Genomic DNA, 12,772 nt, shown 5'->3' with positions numbered 1-12,772 from the left:
TTCCATGTTGATGGAATTAGATGGGAATTTTCATATAATATGAACACAAATGACTGTCACTGAGGAAACATATTTCACTGGCTTGTGAGAGATGCACAGATGAATTCAGCAAAAATAAAAGGAAATTACTAAATGAAATTACAAAAGCCCTAATTAATCTATAATTTCTTCCTTTCAGAGCCACTTAATGTGTTTTTTAAAGGTATCTTTAATGAGACCTGGATAATAAAGATGAACCATATATTTGTATGAAGAAAACTGTCTGAAGAAAGTAGAGAACTGGACACGTGAATGGTATATAAATCTCAAGATGGAATGGCTTATTTTGTCATTCCTAGGGAAGGAATACTACTACCTAGCTGTTAAATGATCATGAAACAACACTGTTAGATTAATTTAAAGAAACAGCCAAAGGGTGATCAGAAAATTTATAAGGGCACCTTACATTATTACAACTCCAAAGGGAAATGTGGAAGTCTGAAAAGCTTCAATCATGACATGCTGTAGTAGATTTGGGATCTACTTCTAGCATGAGGGAACAGATCCTAAAGGTATGGATGGTTCACGCCCTTCTGGAAGCCCGAGGGAATTATAAACAATGTACTCATCCCCTCCAATTCACCTTTACCATTAATTGAAGATTTTGCTTCTTTGTGCATTGTGCTTTATGCACTTGGTAGTGCAGAGAAACCATCAGGCAATTAAACTTTGCTTCCCATCTACTATTATTATCTAAGAAGCAAATAATAGTATATCCTGTTTTAAGAAGAACCAGAGGAATCAGAGTATTCTTTGTCAGAAGAAATCCTTTTGCATTGGTAGAATCAGTAGAATTAGTAGATTGGGACAGGACAAAATTATATATTACAGTATGACAGTCAAAACAACAAGTCATCTTTAAGATTTGTTGAATGCAGTTAAAATTATAAGCTGTAACACTTAACTCAAATTTAGGTGTATCACCACTTCATTTTGTTTGTAAATTAAGAAATTCTATCAGGTTAAAATTTCTTCATGCTATCACACCTGCACTACTATCAATGCCAGAAAATTAAGGCCTGCCTGTGTTTCTGTGCGCATGAGGCATCAATACATCATAGGTGAAGGAGGACTCCAAACTGGACAACTGCTATTTAAATGAGTTTAAAAATGGATGTTTACATATCACTAGGGATAAGTTTGAGAATACTGAAAATGTTCAAAATTTTTACATTTTGTTACTAATAGTTTATATATATATATGGGCATTGAGTTGTTTTACTAATCCTTAGTTACCAGGAAAATTATTATACATTGTCTCTTTCTGTAATCTTTTTCTTATTTCCAACCCAAATGGATTGAATAAAAAAAACTTTATTAACCACATTTATCTGAATTAAATTTTCTGAATAACCGGATCAACAGTTCTATCTGAGGAGCTAAGAAACAAGTCACACAGTTCCCAACATAAAAAAAAAACAAACCCAGTGTGCTTGATAAATAAATCTGGACTACTCAGACCAAGTGAGATTAACTACATCAGGGTAATTACGTTTTCGTTCGGGAGAGAAAATACATCTACATTCTTCTGATTTAAGGCATCATGCCTTATTATTTTTTTAATGCAGCAAATTTTATCACAACAATATATTATAGCTGGTTTCCTGCAATTGACTGAAAATAGAGCTATTTCCTTAGGACTTACCTTATCATTCACTACACTTTTGCCATCCCAGGCCCATCCTCGTTTTGTGAAATAATTTACTGTTGCAAATTCAATTAATGCAGAGAATACAAATGCATAACAAACAGCAATAAACCAATCCATAGCTGTTGCATATGCTACTTTGGGGAGTGAATTTCGAGCACTGATGCTCAGTGTTGTCATTGTCAACACAGTTGTTACTCCTGGAAGGGGACAAAAAACAGAACATCAACAATTTTACTTGGATTTTGAATGTTAACAAAAAATAGAAACCAAAAATTATTGTTGTTTGTGGAAAATGTCTTTATCTAAGTGGTGCATCTGGAATTCCCTTTGAAGTATTTTAGTTCAAGTTGCTGTCTAAATTTCCCTTTTTTAATCAGCTGAAGATTCTACTTACAGGAGACAGATGATATTTTATTTTAATTTTTATCTATCAGGACAGGTAAGAGAAAATTAACAATTCCTTAGTGGAATCATAATATTTTGCAGCAGTACAGAGACAATGATTAACATGTTCATGTTTGGTGGCTGGCTTCGCTGCAGTGGCTGCAAGTCTAGCACCCATCTTTACTGAGAGTATCACACAAACTGACCTTTGCTATTACCAATTTTTTAATTATTTTTTTTTTAATTGCTGTCTCACTAACTGTCCAGTTACATAGCTGAAGATATAGACAGGTTACGTTTTCATTGAGGTGAGATGGATTTTTTCTAGAACAGCACATAGATTTTAAATGCCAGTTTATTATCATTGTGTACTGTGTCAGAAAACAAGATATGATGATCCAGGAAGACTGTTCTTTCACTGTGGCAGTTACTAAAGGCATTTTGCAATGCTTTGTATATCATGAAGACCCAGTAGGAAGCCAGGAATTATATTCCAAAAAATCAGAGAAAAGATACATGGAAGGGAAGAAGGAGAACATTTTTCTGAATCAGTTTTAGCACGCAGAAACCCACAGCCACAAACAGAATCTCCATTCCTTAAGTAAAACACTTCTCCCACGTCAGGCTGAATCATACTTAGACAAACTAAACTATTCCCTTCGTGGCACCATTAAATATGTCTCCAGAATGAAAAGCAACACAAAGTGAAATACTTAGCACAGATCAACAAACCCACACTCCATTATGATAGGCAAAGGAGATGCCATGGCAGAAATACTACTGACAGCGCATTACAGCTTCAACAGCTACACACTCATAAAACTGTTCTAAGAAGACTCCCAAGAGAAAGTCACCCTCCTTAAGCCAGATCCTCTACCGTCAGCAGTCTGTCACCTGGGTTCTGCAGCATCGATCTGGCTCAAATTTTCCTTTTGCTACACGAGAAGCATTTTTAACCACTTTGTGAGAGGGAAAAGAGGCAGCAGTCACACCTACTCAGAGCTCTTTAGGCTTTGCAATTTCCACCTCTACCATAAAAAATCTGTCTCTGAGGGTGCTACAAAGGGTGACAGAGCAAACCTAAATGGACTCAGCCTCAGCACTGTTCTTCCTTGCTGCGCTTCCAAAGGCCTGTGCAGCAGGGAAAACAAGGCACAGAAACATCCTGCTGAGTCACACAGTATCCAGACACCTTAGCTAACATAATTCTCTAATTGCTATTTTTCAGCCTTCATAAATTGAAGAAGTGGATTTGGTCTGGAATCAGCTGTGACTCTGTTGGGATCTACTAGCCTACACAACAAAAATAAAGAAGCTATCATACTATATTGTATGAAAATGCCTAGACAATATACTTTTTTAAGAACTTACTCCATCCTAACACTTACACAACAGATGGCTTAATCACCTTCAGCACTTCAGGAAAAAGGTAGTCTATCTTACATTTAAAATTATCACATGCAAATTTTAACACTGGTCCTGGGCTGCAGATAAATAATTTTAATTATACAGAAGTATCAGTAAACTGATTGTTTCTCAGAGATAAGGTGACCTTACCCACATGTAAATATACACAGTTGCTAAGGTAGTCTTCTGCTCAAGTCCTACCCTTTTAATAAACTAATCTTCTGGAAACCCCATTGGCTTCTTCAGAAATCTAATTTAGGATTAACTGCTGACCTTTTCTAGTCTCAATTAAAACATCATGAATTTACATCTTGCATCTTGCTACCAGTTGACAGTTTCTCTAAAATGTTCAGCAAGCCACACCACTTTGTGACCCAAATACTAATCAAACAGCACACTGTCAAGACAATTGCCAATGCACTTTCATTTATTCCTTCAGTCTATAAATTCAGTGATGTTCAAGCTACTGCACTCATTTAACCTAAATTTAATGGGAAAAAACTGGAGAGAACATTTAATCTGTGATACCTGTCAGTTTAGCAATCTCTAGTGGTTTTACACTTGCTATTCTTCAGTCAAGACATGATTTTGCACATACAGATAATTTGAAAAAACAGTATAATCTTTATGAAAAAGGAATGAATGGAAATAACCTACATCCTCATCACTGCTAAATTATGAAAAATTATTAACGTGGAGGAATATGATCAACTTGTAAAACAAAACATATTTATTTTACAAAGATTAACTTAAGACCCTACAAAACCCCAACACTGACCAGGTAAATTTAGACATTTCTCATTGCATTATCAAATTCACAACACCGATTAACTAAAATTGGTATAAAATACAGTGAGCAGTTTGTCCCCCTCCAATGAGGTAGTCAAACTATTAGAGGAAAACAATCTTCTCCCCTAAATCACGTACTACTCTGAACAGCCTAAATAATTTAGCAGGCTCTGTAAAGACTGCATGATACCTCACTATGATGTAGAAAGACCAAAGTTTAGAATCAGGTCAAGAACTATCTTCTATAGCCTAGCACCCAGCAGATGTAGCACAAAATGAGTGCTAGAAGGACATGAACAGGTATTGTCTTGTAAGAGACCATGAGCAGTCATCAGTTTGTCTTTAAAAAGGATCAAAAAAATAAATCATTGACATTTCCCTTCTCCAAAGAGGACCAAGCATTTTAGACCTGACAGTAAATATACCCCAACATCACTACAACTTTTGTTCTCAGCAGTGTATGCCCTTGACAGCTAAATCTCTTCTGTCACTACAAGTTTATCCACCCAGGCCAAAATTGAAGCTATTTTATTGTCGAGGGTTTGGGGTTTGTGTGTTTGTTTTATGGTGCTGCTTTTGAAATGGCATCTGCTCAGTGGAGAGAGGAAATCCATCTCCAGGGCTATAAATTCAACTGGCACTAAACTTATATACGTGGAAAATAACAGCTCTGCCACATTTTGGATGCCAGGATAGATGGATACCACTCAAGATGTGTTTAAAGTTAGATAGCCACCTTTGGGCAAAAGATTTCTCAACAGTAGAAGGCAGTGGCACACAAAATGATAAACAGAAAAAAACTAGAACTGCCTAACTAAAAAAAAGCCAGTGGGAGATGGAGGAGCTAGCATGTGAATATTAAAGTTAGTTAAATTAAAATATTAAATCTGTCATGGTGACTAGTTTATGCCCATGTTTATGTGCAAAGTCAGACTACTCCTTGACAGGGACTATTTATTTTGGACCCTAATTTCACCTCTTGTGTATCAACTGATTTTTCTAATTTGAATAATTTTTAGTCAACTAAGTCAAGTCCTCACCTTCTGTGACATCTTCAAAAATGAAACTGAAAGGCCTAAATAATGAGTTACCAAAGAACACTTCTGTAACAAAAGAGGCACTTCAGCTTTGCAAGTAATTTGTACAAAACGCTTAAATCGTGTTCCATTTCTTACAATGTCATGCTCCCACAATTTTATCTTTTCATCATGGCACTCTGCAAAGATACACATAATGGCTGAAGAAACATCACACAAGGATTGATAAAGCACCTTTTTTTTTTTTTTTAAATTAGGACGTTAATTCTATTCTTCTATGATTTCACTCTCTTTTTTTATCTGTAATTGCAAATGTTGTTAGGTAATTAGATCACTCAAACTGGTCCAAAACCTGTATTTATAAATACAAATAACATAGCAAAAAGAAGACTGCTGCCCCTTTTACAGAGATACAGATTACTAGTCCATTTTATCACTCCAAGAGTAAACAGTTGGAGGTCTAAACAAAAGCCTAAAACTTCTGGAGACAGTGTAATTTTAAAATATTATACCATAACATTTGGCTACACACCATAGTGTTTATTTTTTCCCTACGCAATGTGCATGTGTTGCTTGAGAACACAATACAAACGGAGTGTACATTGATCCTGCTTAGGCACTGCATGGTAAGGCTGAACAACCATAGAGAGAAAGACGAAAACAGCTCAAGTGCTCTGTCTGCCCTTCTGACTAAAAGCACAACTCAAAAGGCCAGAAGATTCGTTAAGGAGCATGGGAAGCCAAGGACCATAACATGATCTACTTCCAGAAAAACTGCATTCAGTCACTCGTTTCAGCTACATCTACACATCATGAAGTGGGTGCTCATGTTTCTTCACTCTACCAATACCGAGCAATGGAACAGAGCTCCTCATTGATCAACAGCTGAGCTAATTCTCAAACAATTGAGAGCCAGCTCCAGTAAAACTGGCATTGCACTACGTCATTACTGGAACATGAGCTATGGTCTTCGCACACTACTGAGCTGAGAAGACATACCGGTTCGTTCACAGCCAGCTCGGTCTCTAACTAAAGGCTACGGTTTTCCAGGTATGCCTCCCATGTAAAAATAACCAGAGAATAAATCTGAACTTTTTTTAGGTTCTACTTTCTGTAGTTGCATGATAAAAATAATCTATTTCAGCTCTAAATGGCTTTTTGCTTCAAAAATATAGGTTCAGAAAAGATGAACCAAGAACAAGTAAAACATAGGTTTAGGAATGTTGCATTTGAATAAAATGACCACAGAGAACAGTGTCCTCACAAAAAATATAGCTATGTAAATTTACAGTTTGGCATCTTGGACAACACACTAAAAAATTACTATTAATTTTTGCTCCAGCCTGCATTAGGCATCAAAGAATATATATCTACCTAGATTCATTTTAACATGCTCATTCCTACTCCTTGTGAGATAAAGACACATCAATAACCGTAACACCAAGAAAACTAATTTCTCGTTTTTCTGTCACCTGCATCTAATGCTGCCATTCAAATATATGTGATGCTCCTAAATGTTGTGACTCATTAAAAACAAAGCGAGAATTCAATAAGCTGTACAAGATTAGTTTTGTTAATAATTGTTGACACTAAATACGAACAATAAACACATTACTAAATGAAACAGATTGTAATCTTGCACTAAATGATGGCATTAGGAACCAGCCTTATTCACTTTCATTAAAAATGCAATAAAATGCTTTTCAAATTTATCTGCCAGAGAAAACACATTCATGACTTAATTAATGGTGATAAAACTTTCTTCTTCCAATAATTTAAAGTTGAAATAATATCATATTATGCCATAATTCATTTGGGATAGCTTAGGTCAACAATATTAAATAGAAGCCATAAAAGAAAGGGATTAAAGAACTCTACTATAAAAGAAGCCTCATTATACCAAGCCCTTAATCTTAACCTAGAACTTGAAACTACAGTGTGAGAGAACAGAAAGGGGAAGTAGTTTCTTTCAAATATAAAATAATAAATGCTAAGTGGTGCTTTGAATAACTGGGAGTTGTGTTTCTTTGAAAGGAACAGTACTCCAATAGTTAGGCCTTTCCAGGACTTGGTAGCACTCAGAAAGGTACTTGAAATAAATTTCTCATTGATTCTGAAAAACACTTTATCAAACTTACACTTGCTACTTAATAATATTTTTAATATTGAAATATTTATTATGTAATGCAAATATGGGTATCTAGCAAGTGACTAATCCATATAAAAACTGAAAACTAAAAGTAAAATCTGTTGCAATTTTTATGTTCCCTGTCAGAAGTAGCTTGTTTTATTACTTTAGCTGTAGTATGGGCTTCATGTGTCACTGGGCGGAGACTACCAGCAAATAACACCCAAATGAAACCTTGAGTGTATCTGCCCAGCTCTAAGGGTCAAGATTAATTCAGCAGGATTCAGAAAAGAGTAAGAAGCAATATATGAACTGTGTATCAAACTTTGACTAACTTCACATTTTTGTAACACAGTTAGGCAGCAGACCAGAGGGTATCAGAAATCCCAGTGACAACTGCTGCCACTAGATCTGGAGGAAGACTGGGACATGCACCTGGGGCTACATGATTAGAGAGGCCATTGGCAGTTTATGCTGACAGTGCCATCCAGAGTGTAAAAGAAAGTTTAAAAATAGCTCCTGAGGGGAAATCCAGCCCAATGCAGAAGGCTAAGCCTGACATGTAAACGCTGCATGCAGGGGCTAGGCTGTTCCTGCAGGCAGAGTCTGGGAGCATCTTGCTCCCTGGGGTTCATGGAGCCAATCTAAGATGTCCTGGAGGGGACAGAGCCCTGACTGGTGCATGAGATGCATGTCTGTCTGGCAGAAATAAATAATAGCATAGCAAGTGCTATCTTCTTGATATAACCATCGTGCTTCCTTTCAAAACACAAAAAAATCAAAGATTAAATAAAAAATAAATCAAGAATAAAAAAGAGGCATGCAGGAAGAGACATGACATTCCAGGAAAATTATCCTAATGCCTTGTTACTGATGACACAGTAACAGAAAGTGCCTTTTAGGAAATGAAGATGACAGACATTTTTGGACAAATGAGTTGCTATGTACTAAGTGCATAGGAGGAGGGTACAGAAAAGGGCAAAGACAGAGATACAGAAGGATTTGAGCTGGCAAACAGGAAGCTGCATTTTAATAAGCAGAAATGAACAAATACATAGAAGATTTCGAAGAAAGGAAAAAAATCTGCCTGATAACTGCTTGGGAAAGCATGGTAGAATTCTGGTCCCGCTGAAACCACTGACCTATTGCATCTGACTTCCGTAAGACTCATATTCAAACTTTTAATTTTCATGATGTTTTGTGTGTCATTTTCTCTACCAGGAGAGATGTTAAGTGCTTTGTTGAGCATCACAATTAATATGCATTTGAGTTTGCTCTATTTTTTTAAGAGAGTACGGTGTTTACTGATGACTAATGACAAGGCTTTATGCAGCATTTCTGTTGGCTGATTCCATACAGACATTACTTTCTTTTTGATGTGCTAGTGTCTTTTTCTTTAAAAGCAAACAAATTGAAAGAACTTTAATTTATGCAAATAAGAAAGACATTTGTCGTTTTGCTTTCATAATAAGAGAGCAAGACCTTAATGTAAGAAAAACACCACTATTTTGTGCTGATGAAGCTATTTGCTGCCTTATAGTACATTCGTATTTGAATTAATGAAAAAGATTTGCCAAGACCCCCAGAATTGGGTTCCCTTTAAAGATGTGCAGTTCGCAAAGTTTAACACATTCAAATAATTCAACCAATTCAAATTTAATTTGCTTAATTTACAAGTATATTTAGAAATGTACTTATCTACCTAGTACCAAAATATCTGGCTAATATCAAGGTAAATTAGACTTTTTGGAAAATAATCTAAATGTAATTTTTAAGGAAAACATTATAATCTTTTTCCATTCAGTGAAAAATTTTTCCTCTTAAAAGAGTCAAGGATATAAGTATGTGCTAATTTCCCAAACTTTGTGACTCTCAGGAGATTTGTAAGCCGCAGTTGAAAGCTGTTTGAACTAAAAATAATATCACATTCTACAAACACACTAACTTGAACGGAAAAGGCTTTTACCAAGCAGACTTCAGAAATGCTTCCTAACAGCTTGAGCTGTTGCAAACAATGCTAATTCTACTGAGTATACTCACCAAATACAGTCCTGGCAGGTACAGATTCTCTGTTCAGCCAGAATGATACTTGAGAGAGAATGACAGTCATGATACAAGGGAGGTAAGTCTGAATGACAAAATAACCAATTTTTCTCTTCAAGTGAAAATGAGCCGTCATTACTGTATATTCACCTAGGTGCCACAAACAAAATACAATGAAACAAAAGGTTATTGGTAAAACAAAATTTGGTACATTTATGAGAATCAAATATGCTAGGGGTTACATTGCGTAGAATGTATTTTGTCATAGAAAGCATACTACAGTATCTAAGAGTGTTTTTGAGTACAACTACATCCATTCCCTCTGAGCTCCAGGAAAGATCGGTGTTAAGGAACTTCACAGAATCACAGAATGGTTAAGGTTGGGAGGCATGTGGCATTCAGAATGTACAGTGCTTGTCTCAAACAATCCAAGAGATAAGTGATGGACTTTGGCACTCAGGATATCTGTTGTCTGTCTTGTGGCATCTGAGAGTTGAACAACATTTGTTGATGGACTAAAGAGATGTCTCAGCAACCCACTCAACTGTTTTGCTTCCCCTCCTGCAATGTGTACCTGAGAACTGGGGAGTTTAATGTGGGACATGCTGAGCTTGGAAAAAAAAAAAAAAAAGGATATCTACAGCTGGTGCTGGGAACAGAGTATTCAGTGATAACCAGGCCTTGATATGATATCTCATGAAAACCACCAACTTAGCAGGACAAGACAAAGAGTGCTGGTCTCAAGCCACTTCCTAGGACTGAAACTCCACTGCAATAAACTAATCCTGTGGTGCCAGTTGTCTCAACCGCCTCTTTGAAATGGCTGGTCTTAACACTTAGCCAAACAAAGACTATCTGCAGGACATAGCCCTGGAGCCATACCTACCCCCCTGCTATCTCGGAGGAGCACAGAGAAGATAGCAGGATTTTCTCCCTTATTCAGGGAGAAAAGTGGGGGTGCAGTGGGCAAGAACTGTATAAAAATCTGGGACACTATGGGTGCATTTGAAGCACTTCCCCACCAGGAACCACTTCCCCACCAACGACATCGCTGGACCGTGGTGGTAACTATGCTCTTGCTTGCTGTCCTCTGTATTTCTGCTTTCTCCTTTCTTTTCTGTCTCTGTTTTCCTCCCTGTCCTATCCGCTCTAGGGACTTTGCTGTGTTACTCTAATAAAAGTTTGTTGTGCGTGTGACATCTGACCTCGTTTGCGTCTTAATTTCACCATTTGGGATTACCTTTAATAAAAAAGTGCCACGTATCCGAATACTGGATCGTGACAAGGCACCTTAAAGATCTTCAGGTTCCAACCTCCCTGCCATGGGCAGGGACACCTCACATGAGACCAGGCTGCACAAAGCTTCATCCAACCTGGCCTTAGATACCTCCAGGGAGGGGGCAGCAACAACCTCCCTGGGTAACCCATTCCAGTACCTTATTACCCTCATGGTGAATAATTTCTTCCTGATGTCTAACCTAAAGCTCTCCTCCTTCAGTTTAAACTGCATCTGCCAGCTCCCTCAGGATGGATGGACCCCATCAGGTCCCATGGACTTGTGCACCTGCAAGTTCTTTAGATGATCATGAACCTGTTCTTTTCTTACAGTGGGGGGGGTACATTGTTCTCTCAGTCCCTGCTTTCACCTGCTGTGGCCTTTGCAATGAGGCCAGAGCACTTGCCAGAGAAGACTGATGCAAAGAAGTCATTAAGAACCTCAGCCTTCTCAATATCCTGCATCGCTAGGTCTCCTGTTTCCTTCAGGAAAGGGCCTACGTTATTCTTGGTTGTCCTTTTATCCCCAGCATACTACAGAAGCTTCTTACTGCTGTTTACGTTCCTGGCTAGATTTAATTCTATCTGGGATTTGGCTCTCCTGACCTGATCCCCAGCTGCTTGGACAACCTTTCTGTAATTCTCCCAGGGTACCTACCCTAGCTTCCACCCTCTGTATGCTTCCTTCTTCAGTTTGAGTTTTTCTAGGAGCTGCTTGTTCATCCATGCCAGACTCCTGCAGTTTTTACCTTTCTCTTAGTCGGGATACATTGCTCTTAGGCCTGTAGAAGGATGCTCTGGGCATCTATTACTGGTGCCAGCATCATGTTGAAATTGATAGGCGTGGGATGAATTGAGGTTCCCTTCCCCCACCACATCAGTTTAAAGCCCTCTTCACCAGCTTGGCTAGCCTGAGGCCAAAGCTGCTCTTCCCCTTTTCTGACAGGTGGATCCCATCAGCCCCCCGCAGACCAGGCTTGTCAAAGCTGGTCCCATGATTCCAGAACTTACTGGAACCCTTCTTGCCCTGCTAAGATTTTACTTCAGTCCTGCAGGCTTCCATGCTGCATTCACACAAAGGAAACTTAAGAACTTAAGTCTACAGTCAGAAGGCAATCATGGGAGTCCATTACATGTAGGAACACAGTCTAGAGTCAGGTAGAATAATGTGGTATGTATGGATAGGACAATAACACAATGGAAGAAAAAAAACATTGAAACCAGCATACTTCACCATTTAGTAGGTAAAAACTGTCATTTATCATATGATTTAAACAATTACCTCAATCTTGGGTTACAAACATTAGAAATCAAGACTGAGTTCCAGAAAACATAAAAAAAATAGTCACTGGAGAGAAGTTCACATCTCCTATTGCCAGTTACTTTTTAACATAAAAGAAGCAGTAAAGTGCTTCTATGTGTTACCTGTACCATACATACATTAATAAACTATGCCTAATAGCTCACATTTTAAAACAGCTTTTTTCAGTAGCCTTCTATCACCACCAGCAACACCTACGTTCTTCGTAGCTGAGTGACTGCCTTTTTCTTCCAAATATCTTTTACTAACCTGTACTTGATTTAACCGTCTCTTTTCCAATTGTTTGGCCTAAAAGATCGTACTGATTCAATCTTGAACCATCTGGTGCCACCTGCACTGAATCTGAAGCATTGTAAGTCCAAATGTATGTCACTTCTGAGGTTGTATATGCATCTGTGGGAAACAAGATAAAATCTTTTGTAAGCAATTTAAATCAATAAAACCTCTTAGAATTAGATCTACTTATTAATTTAACAAACAAACAAACAAAAAAACACCCTAAAATGCTAACATGATATGGTGAAACTTATATTTGGCCATTTAAAATAGCTTTACTGTAAGGTAAAGGCCTTTTGCAGCATGGAAACAGGGTACTCATTTGTGATGTTATTAACCAAAATTTGTTACTATTAAATTACAAACATCTCTTCCACACTGTCAAAAAACTTGTCAGACTTCAGGTATTATATGTAACCTAG

General features: G+C 37.5%; 1 protein-coding gene across 3 annotated transcripts in view; it reads right to left on the bottom strand.

The window, feature by feature from the left end:
- Positions 1 to 12,772, bottom strand: part of GABRA2 (gamma-aminobutyric acid type A receptor subunit alpha2) — a 57,122-nt gene that overhangs the window by 3,390 nt on the left and 40,960 nt on the right. For all 3 annotated transcript variants that reach the window (XM_051619372.1, XM_051619371.1, XM_051619370.1), the window contains exons 7-9: positions 12,324 to 12,467; positions 9,476 to 9,628; positions 1,685 to 1,887 (exon numbers count right to left, since the gene is read on the bottom strand). In XM_051619372.1, coding sequence (XP_051475332.1) covers positions 1,685 to 1,887; positions 9,476 to 9,628; positions 12,324 to 12,467 — 500 coding nt within the window. The remainder of the gene's footprint in view (positions 1 to 1,684; positions 1,888 to 9,475; positions 9,629 to 12,323; positions 12,468 to 12,772) is intronic.

The sequence above is a fragment of the Apus apus genome, chromosome 4 (assembly GCF_020740795.1).
Source record: "Apus apus isolate bApuApu2 chromosome 4, bApuApu2.pri.cur, whole genome shotgun sequence".
Classification (NCBI taxonomy): domain Eukaryota; kingdom Metazoa; phylum Chordata; class Aves; order Apodiformes; family Apodidae; genus Apus; species Apus apus.
Note: the sequence above shows the minus strand (reverse complement) of the source record. Positions and strands in the feature narration are given on the sequence as shown.